This window comes from Colletotrichum chrysophilum, assembly GCF_026319265.1.
Source record: "Colletotrichum chrysophilum strain AFK26 chromosome Unknown scaffold_67, whole genome shotgun sequence".
In the NCBI taxonomy this organism is placed as follows: Eukaryota; Fungi; Ascomycota; class Sordariomycetes; order Glomerellales; family Glomerellaceae; genus Colletotrichum; species Colletotrichum chrysophilum.
The window spans coordinates 15,812-40,195 of NW_026517354.1; the positions used below are offsets into that span (position 1 = coordinate 15,812).

The window sequence follows — 24,384 nt, forward strand, 5'->3', positions numbered from 1 at the left end:
CATCGCAAATATTCCGCAACTCTTTCTTTCCTTTTGGTATCTCACGTATAACTCTTTAATCACTCGACTGGAAATGAGCAAGGAATGGGCACTTCTTTCTGTTGACTATCAACCACTACGCGTCACCCAACCCAGGTAGGTCATCTCTTCAGTTTTATTCCAATTAATATAGTTGAAGGGTGCTGTGTAGCGATCGACTACCTAGGCCAGCTGTTGGAGAGGGCTCCAGAATATCTCTCTCCTTACGTTCACCACCATACTTCTACCACTCCTGGGGCTAACTCCAAGTTTCCAGAGGCCTCCAAACTTCGACGTACCGTCTGCAGTTGCCATATAAATACAGTATTCCCATGATTATACTTAGTGCTATTGGTCACTGGCTGCTATCCAATGCGGTATTTATAATTGTGTCTCAAGGCTGTAAATGAAAGCAATAGCAATATTATTGCTGAATCTGACTGACCGCATAATTGTCTCGTGGCAGCTTACTACGTAGATGGCGATGGAATAGGATCTTCGAGCGACCCGACTAGTTTGTCTTCAGATGCTGTGGTCTCTATTGGCACGGCGTCACTGCCAGTTCTGGTTCTGACAATCCTTGGCCTCATCGCATTATTACTGCCTATCCTGCTATCAAGAAGAGTCCTGCCAGGCTACATGCCTATAGTTGGGTCGAATTCTCTAGCAATATCCGCAGCATGCCATGTTTCCCCGCTGGCAAAAGTTCCTAAAGGTGATGGAAATGAAGTTGACGCCAGAACGTGGAAGCAAGACGCTACGGAGCTTCAAGATCTCTTAGCAGTGGCCAATCAGCATCAAGAAAGCGAACGAAGCCCTACCGGGATGAAGAGTATGGTTCTTTACCCCTTAAAGTGGGGTGATGTAAAGATGCCGGAGGACTGGTATAGTGAGATGGGCCACGAGGCGAACGATGTTGGTCATCTTAGCTTTGGGACCGTGGCCGATGACCCTCAGCCTCCGAAGGACGGCCGTTGGTACAGATGAAGGGGAGCAGGAAACACAGTTGCAGGGGCCAGCGACCGCAGCGACTCCAGCGTCGGATACTTGATCAAAGTTAAACACCAATCGAGAAGTTGTTGGAATAGCCGGTATGACTAAGGAAATCATGAACATGAGGAGAGCATGATGGCATTTGGTCAATCTGGACGTTGCGTTCCCGTAATGATAGCCAGCCCTGTTCAAGTTGTCATCCGGAATGAATAGCGGACAATGAATCAGTAAAGACGAATCACATCAATCAAGCATCCACAAATAAATGTGGTTGGCGAGAGCTGCACCTACCTTATGCCTTGAGTGAAGGAATTCCGGGTTATCAAGCCTCGGGCAACTCGTCCGATTGTCGGTTGAGATCTACTGTACGGTAGCATCACCTAGGTTCAATTCAGCAGGTCAGTTCAACTTCATCCAGCTTGCGGGGTAACAGGGGGTTGCCTACGAATACTGCGTCGTTGCCAAGACACAACAACCCCATATGCCAAGAATCCCCTTGATACGATATCGGAGTGTCATAACCGAACTTGAGCGAAGCAGGATGCGACTCAAAATTCCACTTTATTATTCGTTCATATTTACTAGATTATGTCTCGTCTTTTGGCTGGACATGAGGCACGAGCTGCTCGGATCTCGCAACCATGCAATCTTTACTGAAATCCACAATTGCCATTCTCGCGTCAAGCACTCTGCTGCACTCATGTGTCAGTTGCCAAGAACTGGCGGACCAAGTCTTTGCTGCCATTGACTCCCGAAATGATGGTCTAAGAACACTTAACACAGAGGTAAAGCAATTATCATCAATTGACTGCAATTCCAAACAAACTACTGTTGCCTATGCTTACTGACATAATCATAAAGATTTGGGAGAATCCGGAAATTGGGTACCAAGAGGTCCACGCACACCAGGTTCTCACCGACTACCTCGAAGAGCAGGGGTTCAAAGTCACTCGCAGCGCCTACAACTTGAGCACCGCCTTTAGAGCCGAGTTCTCCAACGGTGAAGGACGTGCCGTGTCGTTTAACTCTGAGTTCGACGCTCTTCCGGGTTTGGGCCACGCTTGCGGGCATAACCTTATCGCCACCGTTGGTGTTGCCGCGGCAATCGGCGTGAAGGATGCACTTGAGAACGGGAGCGTGAAAGGCTCAGTGGTGTGAGTCCGCTTGCCATCCAATCGGTACAGTGAATTGACAACGATATTGCAGCCTTCTAGGTACTCCTGCGGAAGAAGGGGGTGGTGGCAAGGTGAAAATGCTTGAGGCTGGCGCGTATGACGGCCTTGATTGCAGCTTGATGGCTCATCCAGGAAACTCCGACTATGCTGCTTGGGGTAGAACTCTGGCTTCTTGGCGTGGTAACGTCTCTTGGACTGGAGGCAAGTGACTGTTACTTTGAGCTCTTCTCAACGACTTTCGCTTACCTTGTCTCGTCATCAGTTGCCGCACATGCGGCTGCAGCTCCATGGGCTGGTCAAAATGCTCTGGATGGCTTTGTTGCTGCTTACCAGATGGCTGGGCTGTTCCGCCAACAACTTCAGCCTTCTGATAGAATCCATCATGTTGTCACAAAGGGATGGTCCGTGGCAAATATCATCCCGGACTACATCGAAAGCCAGTGGGGTGTGAGAGGAAACTCCAGGTGTGTTCGCCACCACGTGTCACATTTCTTTGGAACCTGCGGGTGACTGACTGTCAGACCACGACGTGATGTTGTCCTCGACCAGGTTCAGTCTATACTGTACGCGTCCGGCAACGGAACGAACACTACTGTGGAGATTACGCCTTTCCAAGACTACTGGGATCAAAATCCTAGTTATCAACTGGCGAGCACTTTCTACCAATACCAGATGAAGTATCTTGACCCGGCTGATGACCCGAAAACGGCCAACTTCACCGTTTCCTCCCCTGAAGAGTCACGGCGAGATGGAGGCGCCTCCGCGTCGTCTGACCAGGTACGCCCATACAACAAAAGCACGTTCTCAAAGAGACATTTTATAAACTGCGGTGTACAGGGTAATGTGTCTTGGTTCCTCCCGGCCATTCAAGTTGGCTTCCCCGTTGGTGGAGGTGCTCCCGTACACAACGCTGGCTTCCGAGAGCTCGCAGGAACGGTAAGTTTGGGTTCTTATCGAGGAATACCACTTGTGCCAGATCGCTGATCACTATTTAGGACTTTGCCCACGAGTCAGCTATCCAGACTGCGAAGATTTTAGCACTGACCGGTCTCGAGGTGTTGAAGAATGAGACGTATGCGGAGGCCACGTGGGAGGAGTGGAGAGCCATGATCGAAGAGGTATCGGTCTCGATATAGACAATAACAAACTTGCACATGAGGAAGTGACGACGCTTGCTGTAGTGTTCGAGTTGGCCGAGGTATCCTGAAAGAGGAAGAGGACATTATGACTTAGCAACAATAGATCGAGAGGGAGTTTTGACGAATTCCGAAAACACTGGTAGCTTTCATATAATCATGCACTTTCTCTTGTCCCGTTCTCGGCGATGCCGGCCTAAAGTGGCTTTTCTATGACCATCATCCCGCACCACAAATCAAATCAAAAGCGATGCGCGTTGCAATCCTTCACCAGAGTCAATATTCTCACTCGTGTGGTCCAGGCTCCCTATGTTTCTACGCCACTCCCTCCTCGCTTCCCAATGCAATCAAACCATGAGTCACGATTGCGTTCTCCCACCCAACCTGACTGATCTCGGCAATGTTGATGCGGTATGCGACTCCATCGGATCTGCGTGCAACTTGCAATGCAACTCGTTTCTTCTCGAAGTCTGGGGGTGCCGTGTTTTCTGCGATGACTACAAATTCGTACTCTCCGCTCTTACTTGCACCAGCAGCAAAGCTTTCTTTGCATCGGCCAGTTTCGCCCACTTTTTTGCCATTAGAGTCAACGATGTGCTGGACATAGTATGCGTGCTGGTTTCTCTCAAGCGGGTTCCAGCCAGGCTGCCAAAGGTCTGACTTGATGGGCCCCGTCACTCGAAAACGCGCCGAGTCAGCCCAGAAAAATAGAATCTGATCTTCCGGTGTTCTATCGAGTACTTCAGTCGTCAAAGCAGGATAGTGATGCTTGACCACATCCAGGAAAACTGCAGAGCTTCCTCTTGCGACAGGTGGGTTTTTAAGATTATCCAAGAACAAGAGGCGGACTTGAACTAGTCTCAATGGTTCGCGTCTCAGAATGTAGCAAGAAATGACGGGATCCAGCCTTTGTTTTCGTCAGTGATTTTAACCATTGGTTTTCCTGGCAGAGCTTACCCGGCTTCAACATGGCGATCTTCAATTGTCAGCCCAATAGGGCCTTTCCAGCCAATCCAACTCCAGCTGGGGAATGGGACCTTCTTCTTAAGAGATGTCATCGGTAGAGTAGTCAGGGCTGTACGCCTTCTCACCCCCTCCAAGTTTGGCTCCCAGCATAAGCCGAGTTCGAATCTTGAAGTCGGCAGGCCCCATAAGAATTGCTCTCCTGAAATCTCTTGTGCCTGTTGAATGATAGCCGAGAAGGCGTTGTAAGCATCACCTTCCCCAGTGAGCTCTCTGTTCGAATAGTCACGTGCGAGGCGATGCAGCTTGTGCCACATCTGATCACCATCCATCTCAGACGCGTACCGGTCTCTGTATGCCGAATTGAGATAGGATTCGGAACCTGACAAGTTGAACCACGAAACAACTGCAGAAGCCTCCGAGTTGGTCTCCTCACTCCAGTGTGACTCGCAACAAGCCCAGGTGATTTGCTCGTCAAGGAACGTTATGCTCCTTCGTGAGACGGCTCGTTCTTGCAATGTCCACCCTCTAGAGGACCACGTCGTCTCCGAGTTGAAGTTTGCAAAGCGGCTCGATGTATGGCTCAATGTAGACAACAGGGATATCTCCTCCTCGAATGTTGATGTTCGTATTGTGATTTCCTTCGGCATTCGCTTTCGGTCGGTTGAAATGCCAGGTAAACCGGCGTGAGAGTCTTTGCCGCTCGCAGCAATGATGGTGAGCAGGGCATTGGCGTATATGTCCGCCATTTTGCCGATCTGCACTGCTTTGTCCTCATCGCTGTCCTGAATGATACAGAGAGCATCTACCCATATGAACCGAGTCCCCATATCTTTCGTGAACTTGCAGGCGTCCTCAATGGTTTGAGATAGGTTGCCTTTTAGCGAGTCTTTTTTTAGTAGGTTGTTGCGATTCGCCTTGAATAACATCTTTTTCTGGGGGGTTTTTCCCCACACGTAGCTCAAAGTCATGTAGTTCAGACTTTTGAGCTGTACGTTTCTGCGTTCCACAATTGCCATCGTTTCTACATCTATGAGGCGAAACAGTGGCATATACCCAGGAATATTTGCAACATATAGTTTTGTGAAGAGGTTGCGCCAAAGTCTTGCGATTCTGAGACAAAAGACAAACAAAAGGCTTCGATTTCTGGTCAGTCTTTGATGAAAACTTGCACAGTAACGTAACACACTGACCTGGAGCCTACACCTCCGTCTTGATCTTCGTCTCGATCTTCCACTTGTGCAGAACCACACGATGAGGTGTGCGTTTCCTTGCAATGTTTAACCCATTGAATTGGAAGATGCATGTCCACCTTAGATGGCCTCTTTCTCCCCGCAAAAAGGATGTCGCCTGGGTTATGAGGGCCTCCAAAGAAGGTTTCCACTTTGAAGGAATCCTGCGATCTTGCGGCATCATACGTCTGAAAACAGTGAAATATCCGCTTCCAAGACGCCTTCTTGAAGCCCACGCGTCCAGGATTTAGTCCATTTGTGCTGTTCTCGTCGAACGGAATGAAGTAAATTGCCAGACGTCTCATGATGAACTCCGGATTCGCCTCTCCGGGCTGAGCTCCTTCCCAAGCAGTAGCCTTCGGAGGTTGTAAGGCCCCGGCAATGTCACATGTAGCATAGCACAAAGGATCCTTCAAGCCAACCGCCTCTAATTTTGTCAGCTCATCTTCATACTGAATAAGGACCTCTTCGACAGCTTTGCAAAAGACACAGGTGTCCGCAGAGGCACGGATTCGGTCCGCACGACCCAAGGTCCAACTCGGGTCGCCATCGATGGGTTGGCCAAACTTGAGAGGGAATCGGTCCTCAGTAGGCCTTTCGCCAGCGTTGAGAGAGTCGATCTCGGCTGCAGTAGGATTGCGGAGGTAGCTAAAGTCGATGAGAGAGCAGTACTCGCAAAGCTGAGTGACAGAAGCCATCTTGGCTGGAGTAGGTACTTTAGAAGCGGTAGGTAAAATCATTGAGATTGTTTCCCTTGCGCGGAGAAACCTTCAAAAGTAGTCAGGCTCGAAGGCAAGCAGGCTACGAGCGATAAATGGGTCAGGCAACCAAGTTCCACGAATCCTTATCTGATTGGTGATCTGAAGTGGGCACATGAAGGCATTCACTTGGCACGCAGCCTGATTTGTCGCCGGTGTAACATTGGATGCACCAGGAAAACCAATCGGAAGCTCAGGAGTAAAGTCATCAAATGCTCCATTGTTTCTCAAAGTATGTAACTGAAGGCGAGAACAAATTAACTACATGAATCCACCCAAATGAGCCCTTCAGCGAGGCACACAAGTACCGTCAACCTCGCGCTTCCCATCCGGTCACCACAACCCCTCTGATCTCGTGAAATTCGTAAGTCGCAAAGACTTAGCCGACGGTGCAGCCACCGAGGCGGACGCTCTCAGCGTACATCTCGTAGGTGTCGGCGTTGGCGGCAGCCCTGGTGGCAGACAGAGCCTGGGCAGCGACGTAGCCGTAGCCGTAGTCGCCGGTGCCGTACAAGTGGGTCATCTCGTGAAGAATGCTGCCGGCGCGGTCGTAGTCGTCGCCGGAGCACTGAGAAGCAAGCTCGGGGAAGCCCCAGAAGCCGTTGTTGGGGCAGGGGACGATGACGTTGTCGTCGGGGACGGTGTACAGCAGGGCGGAGCCGTCGGTGCAGTCGCTGTAGGTGTCCGTGCAGGAGATCTTCGGGGAGGTGGTCTGGACGCCGGCAACGTCGTTGTAGATGGTCTGGACCTTGGAGACAACGGAGGTGGACTTGAACCAGGTGGTGTAGTAGTAGGAAGAGGTGCCAGCAGCGGTGGAGGCGGCCTTGGCCATGGAGATGGCGTTGCTGACGCTGGTCTTCAGAGCGGAAGTCTGAGAAGCGGAGCAAGAGGAGTAGGTGATGGAGCGCTTCTCGACGCGGGAGCGGGTGGGGCTGTTGCGGCGGGAGATGTGCTGCTCGGCGACAACGGCCTGGTCGGGAGTGACCGCGACCTCGCCGGAGGTGACATCGTCGCAAGAGGCGAGGCTCTTGAAGTCGGCAGGAGCCTCGGCGCCAGTGGCGTAGCGGAAGCCCTGGATGGCGGTGATCTTGGCCTCGTCGATGCCCTCGAGCTTGTAGCTCTTGGCGGCGTTGACGGAGACGGTGATAGTCTCGCCAGCATCGATCTTCTGGAAAGCGCTGGCGTCAAGGCCCTGGCGCTTGTAGTTGACGTAGATGCCCTGGAAAGGGAGAGCGTTGCCCTCTGTGTCGAGTTAGTTCATACTCTGCATGTAATAATCTGCCAATCGTCGGATTGGAGTGTGAACTTACCGGCATCGGTCACAAGGAGATCCTTGGTGGCATGGTCGCTGAAGACCGTGTTGCCCTTGAAGACCTGGAGAGTCTCGGAGCCGGTGTTGGTGACAGCGACGCTGACAACGTGGGCATCAGAGTTGGAGATCTGGACCGAGAGGGGGCAGGTGGCCGAGGCGGCACCAGCCAGGAGGGCGACGGAGAGGGCTTTGGCAACCATGTTGATCGATGGACTGGAGTGTCGAGCGGCGGCTGGAGAGACAAGACAAGAATTCGATGTTGAGCGAACACTTCTTCGCTATATATACTCGATGTTCCCCATTCTTGGCATTCTCAACAGCCGTTCACGAACATGGGCGCAGATAAGGCGTACCGGAAGCATTGCCACGTCAAGGAGGTGAATCCACGTTGAAAATCATCATGATGCAGCTTCTCAGCCGTTGAGAGTCGTAAGGCCGATGCAATCTAAGCTTGTTTTGGAAGGAGACGAATCAAGGGTACCCTCATGCAAGACATATGGGCCAAGCATGAGTTTATTCAAGAAAAGCTTCGGAAAGTCCAGCCAGGACGAGGAGGTGCGGACGCACGTTGGGTAGCATGCATGGGACAGGCAATCAAGCAAATCAGTGGGGTGGGTAGCGATGCATCTTGTGATGTCGGCATGTGGGCGGGGAGAAGAGACGGGAGCACTGGAAGAGGAGCAATTGGGTGTTTATGTTGTGGTTCCACGCTTTCCGCTAAGCAAGTTAGGAAGGCTCATTGCGGCGGTTCATCTCAAAAATGGTAGGTGCCATGGGGTAATATCCAGGGGCAGGGAGCCAGGGACCAGCGGTCGAATCATTAGCATGGATTACATATAAGATATACACAAACAGGCGGAGTATTGGGGTTCTGCGGCGATGTCCGTTATCAGTGCGCTTGATTCAAGGTTATTTTTTCAGTGTTCCCGTCAAAAGCTACGTAAAGTTAATCGCGGTAGCTCCCGGCGCGGAGCCGGGAATAGCGACGAGATGCCGAGGCAACGAACTGCTCGGATATGCCCCATTCGTGTGGATGTTGTAGTCCGGGTTTGTGTCTTGCCAACACAACCTTTCGTCTTCACTGATGGCTTGTTTTCGCAGGCAAAGAATGCATTGAACAGAGCAGTAACTTGCAATTTGAACGAGTGGGTTAAATGTTGAACGTGTCTTCAAGATGGGCTGCAATTGGCGAGCGGTAAAATGGGATGAACCTCGGCCATCAATGATCCTAGTCAGATGAGGGGACAGGCCAGCAGTGAAAGCACAGCCGGCGTAGGTCCACTTGAGCGATGTTTTTAGCAGTTCGGGAACGGCCGATCATACCAGAAAGGAAACTGAGATGGGATAGAAGCGGAAGCCTGAGGATCATGCCATGTCGGCGCTTCGCCGTCACCGACTCAGGAAGCTTGTCCATCATAGCACTAATTGCACTGAGGTAAATAGTGAACATCCCCACCATTTTTCAACCGCTGATCCGCTCTTGTTGCTCGTCCAATCATCATATTTGGAGCCGGCGACTCAGAAAATCCATCTTCACTTGTTCCAAGACTCAAAAGCCACGATGTGTATTGCAAAAAGAAGAGAAACATTCAAATGACGTTCAATTTAGGTCCGCATCCTGCATTGTGGGTTGAAGATGGCAGTCCAGCCAAGGGCGGCCAAGATTCTTGGCTGGCGGGATGTGATCGCCAAGGGTCTTGGCCAGGTGCATCAATCGTCTTGGCCGCATGACCCCCGGTTCGCTGGATCGTTTGCGAGGGGAAGAGCAAGGGAAACAGATTTTTGAAATGAAGATTAGTTGCCAGTGACTCGCTCCAATCTCACCTGTTTTGCCTTAGATCATGCCACCGGCGCTGACGCCTCGTCATTTGTTAACAACATTTTGCGACCGTAGAAATGTTGTTGCATGTCAACATGAAGACCAAAGACAATTTACGCAGTACAATTAAGGAACATAGATCGGAAATTTTTACAGATTTTCACGTCGCTTTCGGTGCAAGCAAATGATAAGGCCTTCATCTGTCTTCATCTTAGGGCTATTATCCAAATCGAGAGGGTTCACCAAGTTTGCTGCAAGGCTTATGACATGCATGGCATGTAGTACTTTTGAATAATTCCGTGAGACATGTTCACTAAGTCTGTTAACGATGATCACCAATGGCGTGAAAGGTAACACCTGCCAAGCAACCAAATGACACCATATGCAACCTCCATACACCAGATGTAGGTTGAGAGAGCCCGGATGTCGATAATAAGTAGTATGGATTCATGCATTTCCCTGCGTGTACAAAAAGCAACGTCCTATTTTCCAATGGCATGACCTTTACATGGCGATGCAATGCATTTAGACGCAAGTTAGCTGGTTGCTCTGTTGCTATGATGAGGTTTATCCCTGGGTTCCTTCATGAGGAAATAATTGCTTGTATATTTCATGAAACGCCAGGCAACCTTAAAAGCATCCTGTTTCCCAATCATGCTAAGTTTGCGTATTTAAGAACACACTTACGCAAGAATCGGTTTCTGTTACTAAAAGAAATTGAATCCTTCACATCAAGATAGACTGAAACTTGGGCGGTGGTTATCTTCACGCGAAATTATCCCTTTTTAATTTTCTTTTGCTTTTTCAAGCATTCTTGGACGCTTGCGGATTCGCAACTCATCCAAATGGGATAAAGCCACCTCGAAGTTGACGATAATGAAGACGTATTATTCTATTTGTCTATTGACTCTGTTCAAATAACCTCTAGTACTTGTTTGACCATGGCGATTGCCTTCTCTTCCTCTAGGCGTCTAGCAACAAGTTGCAAGCTGATTGGCATTCCATGAACATCGTTCGGGTCGTCTGCAATAGTGGTTAGCGATGATAGATGAATTCTTATCTTATTGTACTCACATTCGGCATGAACTGCTTCGCAGACCGGTCCCAACGGCGTGTCTCCTGAGCTGGGTGCGTCCACACTCTTATCCGCAGTCAAGCCAGTAGGGAAAGACACGCAAGAATAATCCAGCACGTTGTAGACACCGGTATATCCCACTGCATCATTGTTAGCACCTTATTCTCACTTCTAGTCAAAGGATACAACTCACCATGCTTGAACGTGCCGTTCTTGACACTTGTAAACGGCGTTGTAGGGCACAAGATAGCGTCAATACCCGCTGCAACCCAGCGATCGAGGTACCTCTTCTGGAACGCCGTCCTCTGTAGGTGCAGCTGCCACATGTCATATGTGCCGAGCTCCTTTGCCTTGGAGTAAGCCGCCATCTCAGGCCTCCACGGCTCTTCCGTCTTGTCCAGCTCCTTCTTGATGGAAATACCGCCGTCCGCGACGAACATGCGGTCGAGCAGACTCAGTCCCTCCTTCTGGTCCTTCGGGTCCCACTCAACAATCTCGTGACCTGCTGTCTTGAGCTTCTCGACGGTCTCATGGAGGGCGCGTGCAACGGGAGGAGTCGGCCTGACCATGCCGTCGTTCCACATGACAGCAATCTTAAGCTTGCTGGGGAGTTCGACATCTCTCCACGCGATGGGGACGCAGCGAGGGTCATATTGCCACGTTTGGCGGTTGACGACTGTCTTGCTGTAAAGCTCGAGGTCGGTGATGGTTCGGGTCATCGGGCCGTTGACGGACTGGACTGCTTCTTGGCCGCCCATACCGGATCGGCAGCCGAGAGTGGGGAAGCGGCCGAAGGAGGGGCGGAGGGTGAAGATGCCGGTGCACGCGGCCGGAATGCGCAAGGAGCCGCCTGCAAAGCTTCTTGTTAGCGATCACGACGGAAGATTATTCGGCAGAGCTTTCGGGACGTACCAATATCAGTGCCGATGCCCCATGGGCTGCCTTTCATCACGATCAGAGCAGACTCTCCACCCGAACTTCCACCACTAGTAAGATTCCTGTTCCTCGGGTTGACAGTCCTTCCAAACACGTTGTTGACCGACTCAGCAATCATCATCGCGGTAGGAACGTTCGTCTTGACGTAGAACACGGCACCAGCCTCTTCCAGCAGTGTCGCCAGCGCAGCATCGTACTCGGCCGGGCTACCCACGTGTGAGGCAATTCCTACAGTGGCGTCCAGGCCCTTCAGGTTGAAGTTGTCTTTGAGCGAGATCGGCAATCCATGGAAAGGTCCTACTGGTTTACCGGTGCGCTCCAGGTGCTCATCGAGAGCTTGTGCCGTTGCGAAGGCGCGGTCAAAGCATGTTTCAGAGAGGCAGTTTGTCTTAAAAGCGATTGTCAGCGCCAGTCGATTCTATGTCAACTCGCGCAATCTCAGACTTACCAGTTGATGCGCCGCCGCAGCGCGCTTACAAAAAGCCTTGGTGACGTCAATAGACTTGAGCTCTCCAGACGCAAGCTTGGGAAGAAGCTCAGCGGCGTTGAGGTCAGTGATGGCGAGCTCTTTCGGGGTGAACCAGCCAGAGGCTTCAGGCCAACCTGTGACGTCCTCCTGGGACTCTGGAGGGAGCAAGTCCTGCGGGATGCGCCATTCTGAAGGGATCGATGATGCGAGGGCCTCGCGCTTCTTGGCACCGGCCAACTCCCAAGGAGCGGAACCTTCCGTTTTAAGACTGCCCATGATGTGGTATTAAATTCGGGGACGATTTTCCGTATCGCGGCGCGCAAGTTCGAGTGTGCAAGACAGTTCACGATAAGAGAGATTCTTCAACGCGCGCACCGAGACACGTCAAAGTTGTTAAATACAAGCACGCGCGGCTACCGGGGGCATAAGGATCCTCCTCATGGCGCAATACAGCACCGGTCATCGGTGATGGACTCGGGACGCATCGTCCGAGATCGTGCATCTTGCGAGGGGAAACGACTAGAGGGCGAGCTAACAGTGCTAGAACGGCGCCGCGGAGACTGTGAGGGGGGGCAGGGGATCCATTTCACGATTTGGGGTCAATCGCTGAGGGTGGGTGTCTCGGCAAGATAAGACGGCGGCCCGGGAAACTCAGCTCTGAGCACCCGTCCCTTCTTGTCTGTTGCTACCAAGCTGCCGGGGTATCGTTATCCAGTCCCGGCAGTGATAAAGCTGCATATTTATCGATCACAGGAACGATGGACATGCGGAGACTCGTATGATGCATGAAACCCCGTGGGCAAATGCAGGCCGATACAGGTGTCTGGGCGCAGAAGACTGCGGAGGTGGTCGCGCTGAAGATGAGTCCCAAGCCGTCCTTCGGCCGGTTTGCAACCGTCAAAGATGCCGTCAAAGACGATTTCGTTGAAGAATCGCGCCAAAGACGGACGGCGGCATCCGTTGGCTTTCCTTGCCGCGAATGGCTGAGTCAATGACGTACCTTGGCGCTACAGGGAAGAGACAAACAGACACCACGGGCGGGAAAGATTTAGGCGTCGTTAGTGCACCGGATGAATACCCCGAGCCGACAAGGGCTGTTCCAGCGAATATCCCCGCATCTTGTGATGTCTTAAAAAGGACGTGGTCAAGATGTTTCTCACGGCAGACAAGTCGGTTGAGAGAATCTTGTCTATTCAACGTCCACGGGTAGCAAGACGCGCTGTATCGAGCGCGAAGTGGGACGCGTCTAGCGATTCCGACTAGCCCTAATTCTCTCAACTCAATTCACGATTGATATCGCCGAGCGCCGATGACTCCAAACTCTGTCCTGAAATAATCGCCAGCCTCAATCGCCCCTCGTCCACGCGTCAAACTGGTCACAGGGCTGAGCGATTTGGGGGTTGGTTGCACCGCGTATCCGGCGTGGTTGAGCTTCGCATATACAGAGGCGCAACAGCCTCAAGGGCCGTCTCGGACAAGGACCCCGAGAGCCGGGAGGTAAGCTTATCGCTCCTTTCTGGTTGGTGATAAGACGATCGCACCCTGATGGGAGCACTCAGTGATAACGAGTCTTGGAAGCCTTCACAGTGCCGCAGATCCGCCGAATCACAACGCTTTGCGACGGAGCTGACACGGTCGGCAATCAGAATAACCTCCGACACGGACATGCGATAAGACGGCGTGAACAGCGCAAGAAAAGGTCGCAGATAGTCGTCTAAACGGTATTGCTCCCGCCAATTCTGCCAGGGCTACCACGAATCCCGCGAGAAGGAAGTCGTTTCTGGGGTTGTTGGGCCACCAAAGCAAGACCCTGGCCCCCTATCGCTTGGCTTTGCTGCCTTATCTTGACCCTATCATCGCGACGACGATAAGTCCAGGGCCCGGTTAAGGGAGTTCTGATAGTGAGAAGGGCGACGTGACTCGGTGAGCTCATAAGAAGCCGAGACAGTTTCTTCAGTATTACTGCAACCTCTTGAGTGAAAGGAATGCCTGGTTTTCCGACTCCAACCTTCTTCGTAATTGGTCTCTGAGATTAGAGACTCTAGAAAGTCGTCAGGATGGCCCTCGATAAGATTCGCCAGTATTTGCATGTCGAATACCAGCCCGGCGAACGGAAGCTCATCCAGAAGGTGCGCTCTTGCATTGGTGACAAACCATAACATGCCCGCTGATTGGATCCTAGATTGACTTCTTCATTCTCACATTCTGTTGTTTGAGCTACCTGGTCAACTACGTAAGTCCCACGCATCTACAACTTGAGGAATTAGTTTCTCACAATAGCGCAGCTTGACCGAACGAACCTGAACAATGCCTATGTCTCTGGTATGAAAGAAGAGCTCGGCTTCGTTGGCGACCAGCTCAACCAGATCAACACCTGCTTCACTGTAGGGTAAGTCATCTCCAACACCCCATCGCTTAGAGCTAGCACTGACGAAGCCCGCGTAGCTATGTCATTGGCCAGATTCCCTCTAACCTCTCTCTTCACTATGTGAAACCGCGATTCTGGTTTCCGCTCATGATGATCATCTGGGGCGGCCTCACCATGTGCACCGCCAGTGTGCACAGCCCCAAGGCCATCATGGCCATCAGATTCTTCCAGGGAGTCGCCGAAGCATCAACCTTCGTCGGCACGCACTACATCCTCGGAGCATGGTACACGGAGCGCGAGCTCGGCAAGCGAAGCGGCATCTTCACCGCGTCCGGCCTCGCGGGAACCTTCTTCGGCGGCTTCATCCAGACCGGCATCCACAGCAGCATGGACGGCCTCCACGGACTGAGCGGATGGCGCTGGCTTTTCATCATCGACGGCCTGATGACCATCCCGGTTGCCATCTATGGCTTCATCTTCTTCCCCGACACGCCGCACACAACTAAAGCGTTCTATCTCACTGAGGAAGAGCGCAAGCTGGCTGCGTCCCGCGTGCCCGAGATCCAGGAGAAATCGCCGCTCACCTTCCGCTTCGCCAAGAAGGTGCTGACTTCGTGGTACTGGTGGGGATTCGTCATGCTTTGGATCATCGCCGGAGAGACGGAGTCTTTCAGCACCAACTCGCTTCTAGGACTGTACATGAAGAGCCACCCGACGAATAAGTACACCATCCCCCAGCTCAACAACTACCCTACGGGTGTCCCGGCTGTCGGTATCGTCTCAACCCTATTCTGGGCAACCCTCACCGATTTCCTGGGCGGAAAGCGATACCTCGTCGCCTACTTCATCGGCCTCACGGGCGTCGTGACTTCCATCATGATCCTCGTCGCCGCCCAGGACCCAACCAGCGCACACTCCACGTCCGTAGTCTTCGGTGCCTACTATTGGGCCGGTGCTGTGTACGCCTGCCAAGCGACCTTTTTCGCGTGGTGCAACGACGCGATGAGATACGAGGAAGGCGTCTTCCGCGGCGTGGTCCTCGCCGGCATGAACCTGGGCAGCAACGCAATCAACGCGTGGTGGAGCATCGTTTTCTACGGCGCATCGATGGCGCCGTGGTTCACCGTAAGTCAATTTCCCACCCGCAGGTGTCAAAAGTCACATGTCATGAGGCCAGGCTAACAAGCGAGTTGCAGAGGGGCATGTGGGCCATGATCGCTAGCTCCATTGCTCTGATCGTCTGGACCACCGGACTCACCTATCTGACGCACAAAGAGGATCAGCGGAGAGTTTTGCATGCCCAGGAAGCGGAGGCAGGGTCCGTTACCAAGGGGACGGATGGGAAGGATGATGATAACGTTTAATGATAATCGATAGGATGGGGATTCGGTAGAGCGGAGATCTTCTCGAAGACTATCGTTTCATGGAAACATGAAGACAGCACAATTTGTTGCATTTGATGCAGAGGGTATCAGATATATTCATTGAAAGATACTGTGGTCCAAGATGATGAGCGACGAAGACACGATCAAGTCTCATGGCCTTGAGGTATCGTCGATTTTTGAGTTGGACGGTTCTCGTAATGATCAATGCCACTCAAGGCTTTACCACCGCAGCTGCGCCCGTAAGAGAGATTCTCGAAAGCCGACCATCACAATCATGCTGGGTTGCCCGAGTATTTCGAAGAACTGACGGGATTCGGCAGAGTCTATTTCCGTCATGTTGGCCCGGGTGTTGAGCGATCCTCGCGCCTTATCGTCTCCGCGAAGGAACGGCAGCGCCCTGGGGACACGAAGAGCGGGATACGGGCTTGGCCAGCGCATCTTTGGATGCCGAGGCCGGGAGTGGGGGCTCCACCGCATAAGCTCGCGGGTGCCGAGGCCGGATCCATAAGAACGGGCCTGCCCCACCAGATGCCGAGGATGCGGACTTAGCGCGGAATTGTAGCTTTGCCTAGAGCGGTCGAATTCCGCTCAGAATATCGAGCTGGTAATGAGGCATCAAACATCAGAAATGCTTCAAGACTTCAAACGAAACATTTTTCAGGCTCAGGACGAATGGGAAACTTACTGAAATTCATCCTTGACTGCCAAACATTGGTTTTGGCGCTCTCTGATCAAATGTGATGATCACATTAATTCTTCAAGCCTCACGCGGAATTGAAGAATTTGGGTGGGCCCGCTAGACGGCGATGCCGACCCCGGTGATCGGCACCAAAAACCCGACAATGGGCCCAAGTCCCAATTTCCCAAATAACTGCGTCATCCGTCTGAACTGTGTTCTCGACTCCCGACACGCCACCAACCGCGGTTCCCATGGGGGCTGCCTTTGACCCTGCGTCCGCGCGACCCACGGCATCCAAGATAACGGGACGCCGACCCCGGCTGGCCCGGCACCGTCGGAGAGATGACGACCATGGCCCGCCGAAAAGTTCGACGGAGGGTTCTAGTCGACTTCCAAGGCATTAGTATAAATGTCTCCCGATTCTTAGCTCTCTCGTTTCATGGAGCACTTCAATATTGAAAAACACTACCGCATCTGGAAACAATAGATACCCTTTGCTCTTCACAACCAAGAATAATCACACTCACATCTATGTCTTCATTACCATCAAACTACGGCGAGCGCCCGGTAGCGGTGCTCGGCGGAGGCGTCCTCGGTCGCCGTATTGCTACTACTTGGGCTTCCGGCGGCTACAACGTTCAAGTCCGCGAGCCCAATGTCAAGCAACACCAGCCCTGCCTGGACTACGTCAAGCAGAACGTCGACAGCTACCCGGCATCAGGCACGAAACGGCCCGGCACCGTCCAGTGTTTCCAAAACCTCGAGACCGCCGTAAAGAACGCCTGGCTCGTGATCGAGGCCGTACCCGAGAGAATTGAGATCAAGATCGACACGTTTGCTGAGCTCGAGGCCAAGGCACCTGCAGACGCCATCCTGGCAAGCAACTCGTCCTCGTACCGTTCATCGGAGATGCTCGACAAGGTCAAGGATGAGACTAAGACGCGCATCATGAACACCCATTACTACATGCCCCCTGGAAACATGGTCGTCGAGCTGATGACCTGCGGGCACACTAACCCCGATATTTTCCCCTTCATGACGGATAGGCAGAAAGAGGTCGGCACGAGGCCGTTTACTGCGAGAAAGGAGTCGACTGGCTTCATCTTCAACCGTCTGTGGGCTGCGATCAAGCGCGAGACTCTGTCTATTCTGGCTGAGGGTGTCTCGAGTCCCGAGGAGATTGATGCTCTGTTCGTTGAGCTTGGCAAGCGTGGTGTGGGACCTTGCGTCATGATGGATGGTAAGCTCACCTCACCCTTGCTATCCCCCGCATGGAATACTAACACTCAATTCAGAGGTTGGTCTCGACACCGTCGCCTTTATCGAAAAGCACTACGTCAAGGAGCGCGGCCTCTCCCCCGAAAACACCGTCGACTTCCTCGAGCGCGAGTTCCTCTCCAAGGGCAGACTCGGCACCAAGTCGACTAAGGGCGGTCTCTACCCCCACCTTCCCAAGATCGTCGCCCTCGACCTCGGTCTGGGCCGCTCCAACAACCAAGCAACTTCCGGCCAAGTCATCCAGCTGTCATCGAAAGGCAAGCTCGAGAAAGTGCTTGTCGACCGCCAGCACGTTCCCGATGGCATCGACATCGACGAGGAGACGAAGCGCATGTTCTGGACTTGCATGGGCACACCCGGCGAGCAGGACGGTGCTGTCTACTCTGCCAACCTCGACGGTACCGACGTCCAATCCTTGTTCGTGCCGGGCGTCATCAACACGCCCAAGCAGCTCGTCGTGGAACCTGAGTCGAGGAAGATTTACTTCAGCGATCGCGAGGGTATGAGGGTGTACAGATCCAACCTGGACGGGAGCGAGCTTGAGACCCTGGTTGCTTCTGGAAACGATCCTGAGGACGTCAAGTCATGGTGTGTCGGCATCTCCGTCGCTCCCAAGCTTGGCAAGGTCTACTGGACTCAGAAGGGCGCACCCAAGTCTGGCCAGGGCTGCATCTTCTGCGCCAACATCGAGATGCCCGAAGGAAAGACTGCCGAGACGAGAGAGGATATCGAGTGCTTCCTCGACAAGCTGCCGGAATGCATTGATATCGAGGTTGACGAGGACACGAACACAATCTTCTGGACCGACCGTGGTGAGATCCCTAAGGGCAACACCCTCAACAGGGCTCACATTGACTCCAAGACTGGTCTGTTGGCGGCGACTGGTTCCGAGAGGTTCGAGATCCTGGTCAGGCATCTGAACGAGGCCATCGGCGTGAAGCTCGACAAGGAGAATGGCCACGTCTACTTTGGTGATCTGGGTGGAAGCATCTACCGCAGCAACTTTGACGGAACGGAGAAGAAAAAGCTCTTCTACGACGAGGACCGGGCTATTTCTGGAATTGCGCTCCTGCGCGACTAGTCATATCGGGAGGCGGCATGTATGACGGCGTTTAATGATGGGCATCGCGTTGATTAGCGAATTGTTTGCATACCCTAGACATAGACTCTTTAGACTAGAGACGGTTGAGACGCGTCGCGATTCTTCGACCTGTAGACTAATCACACATCAATTGCTTGGAAGCTTCATTTCTATCATGGCTCTATCGTGTGTATGCATCCCTCATCTATGACTGGGCTGGTGCCTCCGCAGACACCGCATAGCTGACCTTTGACTTGCCCTTACTCCTGGAGATCTTCCTCACCGTCGTAACACCACACAAGTCCGTCGTATCGACATGCGTTCCTCCGCAAGGATACACCTCCGCGCCCACAATCTCAACAACCCTGAACTTCTCCCCAGGCGGGGCCAGACTCCTGTCCGGAATCAGCCTCTCCAGTCCCCGCTTCTTGAAGTCCTCCTCATCCCAGAAGTCAACCTTGACCGGCATCTTCGCATCCAAGAACTCATTAACCTTCTTCTGGATCGAGTCCTTGTGCTTCCCATCAATCAGCCCCTGAAATTCGCAATTCGCTGAGTCCGGAAAATGCGACGCCTTCAGCTCATCGAAGCCCTCGACCTCCTTCTCCAGCAGATGCCGCACCGCCGCGCCGAGGACATGCCCAGCAGTGTGGTACCGCGAGTACAGCAGCCTCTTCTCGACGTCAATCGCCTGCTCCACCTCATCGCCCTCCTTGAACATCGCGTTCGCGCCGCTGAAACGCCCGAAGTGCAGCACCTGGCCGTCGCGCACGCCGTCCATGCGCACCGAGTTGACCGAAAATGACGCGCCTGACGATGTCGTCATGGAGCCGACATCGGAGGGCTGGCCGCCGCCTTGGGGGTGGAAGATGGTCTGCTCCGTCACGACGACGTGGTCTTGGTCGCTGCCATCTTTGAAGAGCTGGCGGTTGGATTCTTCGAGGTCGGTGAAGGGGCGGATTGCGGTGACGATGGTCTTGAGGGTGTGGAGTTTGGCGTTGTGCTGGAAGGCGAGGTAGGTGCGGGCGGCTGCGGCCATTGTGACTGATGAGGTGCAGGGAAATTGCCCTGAGTAAAAGATTGATGGTCCCCGGATCAAACAACTATGAGTGTTGCGGTCGACTTATGAATATCATGAAATTCGGCTCGGTGTTCTGTTTCATTCTAAGGTCTTCCAGCCAATTGACATGAAGGGCGCGCCGTAGTTGAGGAAATGTGGTCCGAAGTGAGCTTAAAGTGGGTCTCAAGATTTGCGCCTAGGGACACTGACGCTGGACAAATAATTAAGCGATACGAATACGCGGCAATCTTCGAGTCTGAGCAGACATCCTTTTTCATCTCGTACCCAGGCCAAAAGAATTATTCACAACGGCTTTCTGTGAAGTTTAAACTTGGAATTGAATATCATCATTTAGTTATTAGTTTGACGGTCCTATTGACAAACGGCACACTTCATTGGGTAGCGAGGACGGTCTTGACAATGGTTGCGCAAGGGACCTAGCAAAAGTGCGTTTCAAGCTATAGTGAGCATTAATTAAAGTGAGTAGGATGCATATCAAAAGTGTATTGTACTACCAATAACATTTTCGTAGCTAGCGAGGACAAGTTCACGACCCTTAGATACGACGCGAATACGGCGACCAAAAATTTCGTGACCCAAACTTGCTGCTTCACAAACACTCCTGGCTCCTTTTCTCATGTGAACCGTGACCGGCGTCAGGTGTCAGCGGGCTCAATTTCGGCGGCGCTGTCTCCAGTCAAATACGTCTTGCCAACTCAACAACATTGGGCTTAATGCTCAGTTCAGTATGGACATTTTGAACACCAGCAATGATCAAAATATACCAGGCCTAGATGGCTTACCCAGGGCATGATGCAGTCGTATGTATGTGTGTATACAAGCTCTCTATCCTCTACTGCGTCTTCTTACCCAGGTCCCATTGACCCGGGCGTTCCTCGTGAAGTCCAACCCTAACGGCTCCTCCCTGCACGTTTTCAGAGAAGCATTTCTCTATTTCGGCTCCTTCAACCATCCCCCCGTCATCTTCAAAGATTGAGGCCACTAAGCCGTCGATACTTAATCCGCCAGCAACAGCTGCAACGCTCTCTGAGTTAGACGCCAACGCCATGCAGCCCAAAAGAAGTCCAAATATGGCAAAGATAATGTTTAGCACAACAATGCCTAATAGAGGAGCTCGCGGGACACGCGTAAGAATGGCAGACCGTATCGTCGACTCGGCAAGGTTTGGACGACCCTCGTAAACAGGAGCTAGGATGGATATGGCTACGCGTGAGAACTGCGTACCCCAATTTGAGGCTATTTCAGCAGAGCTATTGCCCATGATTGCTATGTCGGTACCTTGGGTTATCATGATAGAAGGCGTACCCGGCGCTGGGATGACGCTGTTGTATAGCCATGCGACAGACCCATTGGCAAGTGAGGTGGAAACGTGCGAGAGAGATCCGTTGAATGAGGTATACTTCACGTCGTATGTAGCTACTTGGCAGCGCAAAATAAAGGCAGCGCCGCCATGTACCGGGATTGTTATCTCTGGATCATTTGGAATGTTTGAACTTTTGACTCCGAAGTCGAGGCGGAATGCCACAGACATGTACCAGCTACTTGGCAGATTATGTCCGGGAGAAACAGAAATATCGCTGCGATCTTCTTGTGAGCTGTAATTGTTATACGGCTGGGTGAAGTTGTCATCCAGGAAGTCAGCTCCAAAGACGAGATGTTCATCATTCGCCTTCCATGAGGTTGCAGTTGAGTTGAGCTTTATACTTTGGAGATCACCGTAGAATCCAGAGCTACAATTGTATGGAGTGGCAGCTCCTATGGGAGCGCTCAGCTGACACAACTGGCTGATAGGCTTGCAGGAAGTTTGGACGCCAATGGTACTAGCGGTATATTCCAGCTCGTTCGATATGGAACCTGTAGCTGGGCCAAGAAAGATGAGGCTTGCATCTGATCCATCCGAGGCCGGCGTGGTGAAGTTCAACAGGCTATGCTGTGTCGACCTATCGCTGAATACCGATGTAGTTTCTGACGAGTCTTCTAGGCCTTGTCCAGTGACGGCTCGCACGTAAGTGCAAGGGTACTCATGGAAGTCGTCGAGCGAAGTGCATCGGCTAGATAAGCCTCGGCTGAATGACTGCTGCACGGCGTCTGAAGTCGAGTTTCTAATATGGAGTACAGCCTAAAACGGGTTCACATCGTCAAAAATTCCGTACTTTACATCACGAAGTCCCGTCGACTTACTTCAGTTGTAAAATGGAGCAAAGAATCAAGTCCGAAAATGGCCAAGCTGTCGGAGGAAGGGTATCAGCCTGACATCCGAAAGCGCTTGAAATGACCAGCAAAGTGTGTCTTACTCACCCGAGGAGTTGAAAAATTATCAGAACGGCGCCGGTTGATTTGATTAATGAAGCAAACTTATGCTTGCTTGTCCACCCGTACTTCGCGTACTTCCAAAGATGCCCAAGTGAGCCAGTCGACAGACCGATTAGGAGTACCAGTTGATAAGGTGTCGGTAATTGAGCCATCTCGTTTGTAGACGATCTTTTGAGCAATATCTTGGCCGTTCTAAAGAGATAGAGACCCATCACAATACTAGCTAGCCGGGGCGCAACGCTGCTACTCCATGAAGAAACAAAGATCAGCCGAGCAGCAGGAAAGTCTACTATATAGTAGCCTAAAGCAACAGCATCATCGCTCGTTGAATCAACGGTTTCGATCCAATTCTTGATAAGAATGCCCAGAAGCACAGCTGAAAAGCCAAGCATCGGGAGGCTAGATAGTGCGGCATAGAAGACGATCCATTTGGCAGCGTCAAAGCTTCCCTTTTCGCGAGGCTTGTTGATGAAGGCAACATCTTGATCGTGGTTTTCCTTTGTCGGCCGTAAGTCGGTGGTCTCTTGCTCGTGACGATTCGCTGCCTCGGCAGCTTCGTCTTCTGATATGTCTGATACAGCATGATGCTCGCTGGGCCCAGAGATGAAGTCAACGCCTTGATCGTGGTTGTCTCTTGTCGGTAGTAAGTCGGGGGTCTGTTGCTCTTGACGATTCACTGTCGAGGCAGTTTCGTCTTCTGATATATCGGATACAGCATGATACATACTGGGCAATGCATCACCTGAGTCTCTTGGGCGTGGACTTTCCATGATATGTCTTGATTTGGCGGAAGACGCTAAAAATAGCGAGAAGTCATAGAGCAACAGAGGTAGAGCTCCATACAGGGGTGGGTCTCTGGGATGATGGCTGTTTTAAATGCCGAGTCAACCACTTCTGACATCTCGTGGCGAATGGCGAAGTGTGAGCCAAAAGTAACCAAGAGCTGAGTGCGGCTGAGCTCATGCATGTTTAAGGGCTGCGCCATGGTTTCGGAAGGTCATGACAGGTCGGAAGCCTCGAAATGTCATTTTACTTCGCACCCATTTGCTGTTACACTGGCTGCTGTAGAGGAAGCCGTCAGCCCGATGCAGGGCACTAATGTGCCTGTAGCTCTAGGGTTGAGGTACTAAAGAGGGGTATTTTAATGGATGGCAGCAGTCATGCATAATGCCTGCCAATGGATCTGATGAGATTCTGGCTTTATGGGGGCGGAGCTGCACCTTCTGTAGATCATGGCATGCCAATAACACCCGGTAGCTGACATGTTTTGTTCTCAGTGATAACCAGTAGTCGCCGATCGGTTATCTCTCAACAACCAATTATAGTTCCTTGTCCGTCCAGAAACGAATCGGATTGTCAATGACTCCTGGCTAGCATCACTTTGGTTGAAAACGCCTGTTCTACTCTTTCCGCCTCGCTTAGCTTCTGACCACCCTCCCCTCATTGCTGTTGCTGACCAGGCGTCATTAGCTCTTGGCTCACAATCAGGCAGCCAATCCGATCCAGAGTCCCCGTCCGTGGTCGCAAGAGACTCACGATCATGCAGGACACCTGTAACCCTTCTCTCGTCTTTCAAAGTCTTTCTCAGTGGTCGCATGATCGATATCTTCATGTAGAACCACCGCACCTTGCCTCCAGGCTGCTTATTCTTTGACCTAGCCCGCCCGATGGATTTACTACAAGCTGCCTCTGTGTCGATCTTCGCTTACGACAGGCAACTATGAAGACGCCCGTTATGCTGCCTGGCAACTCAATCATGCAAACCACTTGCACTCGGCCTCAATGTCGTTGGGAAACTTTGCCCAAGCCTTCAACTGCGACAGGCTATCATGAGCCATCTCTAACATCGATGGCGAAGCTTACCAGAAGATCATTGACGAGGGGCGTGACATCCGCGAAAAACGGCGTGTCATTCGATACGTGAAAAGTTCCTTCCTCGCGCCAGACCTCGATCTATGCGGGACCGACTACGACCTTGTCGCGTCGGCGCATGGCTTGGCAAGCAACCGGAACCAAGGACAGTTAACCCTGGAAGAAAGACTTTGGAAAAAAATCGACGATATGCCACAAGAGGTTGAGGTTACATACGGGACATTGATAGACAACCTCGCGGAGCAAGCCAATATGCAATCCATTGGATGTATGCTTCTTCGCCAATAATCAACAAAGTCGAAGTGCAGGGCAACTGACAAAGTTGACAACGGTGGCGGTCCCTTTTCCTGGGTCTCTGCCATCTTCTCCATGGGTGGCGATTTTACCGCAGCGCAGACACTTTCTGGAGTCTGCTGGGTTGACTGGACAAATTTTGTTCTG

At 52.1% G+C, this 24,384-nt stretch overlaps 7 protein-coding genes across 7 annotated transcripts; 3 read left to right on the plus strand and 4 right to left on the minus strand.

The window, feature by feature from the left end:
* Positions 1-1,848: 1,848 nt before the first annotated feature.
* On the plus strand, positions 1,849-3,322 carry COL26b_007958 (uncharacterized protein; the record flags this gene model as incomplete). Its single annotated transcript, XM_053180736.1, has 4 exons — positions 1,849-2,165; positions 2,708-2,963; positions 3,024-3,122; positions 3,182-3,322. The coding sequence occupies 4 exons, from the start codon at positions 1,849-1,851 to the stop codon at positions 3,320-3,322; spliced, it is 813 nt and encodes a 270-aa protein (XP_053035258.1).
* A 2,163-nt stretch (positions 3,323-5,485) lies between these two features.
* Positions 5,486-6,215, minus strand: COL26b_007959 (uncharacterized protein; the record flags this gene model as incomplete). Its single annotated transcript, XM_053180737.1, has 2 exons — positions 5,486-5,555; positions 5,704-6,215. 2 exons carry the CDS (start codon positions 6,213-6,215, stop codon positions 5,486-5,488), a joined length of 582 nt encoding a protein of 193 aa, XP_053035259.1.
* A 439-nt stretch (positions 6,216-6,654) lies between these two features.
* COL26b_007960 (uncharacterized protein) lies at positions 6,655-7,787 on the minus strand (the record flags this gene model as incomplete). The annotated part of the gene is made up of 2 exons (XM_053180738.1): positions 6,655-7,517; positions 7,586-7,787. 2 exons carry the CDS (start codon positions 7,785-7,787, stop codon positions 6,655-6,657), a joined length of 1,065 nt encoding a protein of 354 aa, XP_053035260.1.
* A 2,532-nt stretch (positions 7,788-10,319) lies between these two features.
* Positions 10,320-12,162, minus strand: COL26b_007961 (uncharacterized protein; the record flags this gene model as incomplete). Its single annotated transcript, XM_053180739.1, has 5 exons — positions 10,320-10,429; positions 10,481-10,621; positions 10,675-11,331; positions 11,394-11,805; positions 11,866-12,162. The coding sequence occupies 5 exons, from the start codon at positions 12,160-12,162 to the stop codon at positions 10,320-10,322; spliced, it is 1,617 nt and encodes a 538-aa protein (XP_053035261.1).
* A 1,781-nt stretch (positions 12,163-13,943) lies between these two features.
* COL26b_007962 (uncharacterized protein) lies at positions 13,944-15,618 on the plus strand (the record flags this gene model as incomplete). The annotated part of the gene is made up of 4 exons (XM_053180740.1): positions 13,944-14,015; positions 14,172-14,275; positions 14,332-15,379; positions 15,451-15,618. 4 exons carry the CDS (start codon positions 13,944-13,946, stop codon positions 15,616-15,618), a joined length of 1,392 nt encoding a protein of 463 aa, XP_053035262.1.
* A 1,231-nt stretch (positions 15,619-16,849) lies between these two features.
* Positions 16,850-18,677, plus strand: COL26b_007963 (uncharacterized protein; the record flags this gene model as incomplete). The annotated part of the gene is made up of 2 exons (XM_053180741.1): positions 16,850-17,558; positions 17,614-18,677. 2 exons carry the CDS (start codon positions 16,850-16,852, stop codon positions 18,675-18,677), a joined length of 1,773 nt encoding a protein of 590 aa, XP_053035263.1.
* Positions 18,678-18,882: 205 nt separating this feature from the next.
* On the minus strand, positions 18,883-19,716 carry COL26b_007964 (uncharacterized protein; the record flags this gene model as incomplete). Its single annotated transcript, XM_053180742.1, has 1 exon — positions 18,883-19,716. One exon carries the CDS (start codon positions 19,714-19,716, stop codon positions 18,883-18,885), a length of 834 nt encoding a protein of 277 aa, XP_053035264.1.
* Positions 19,717-24,384: the final 4,668 nt, after the last annotated feature.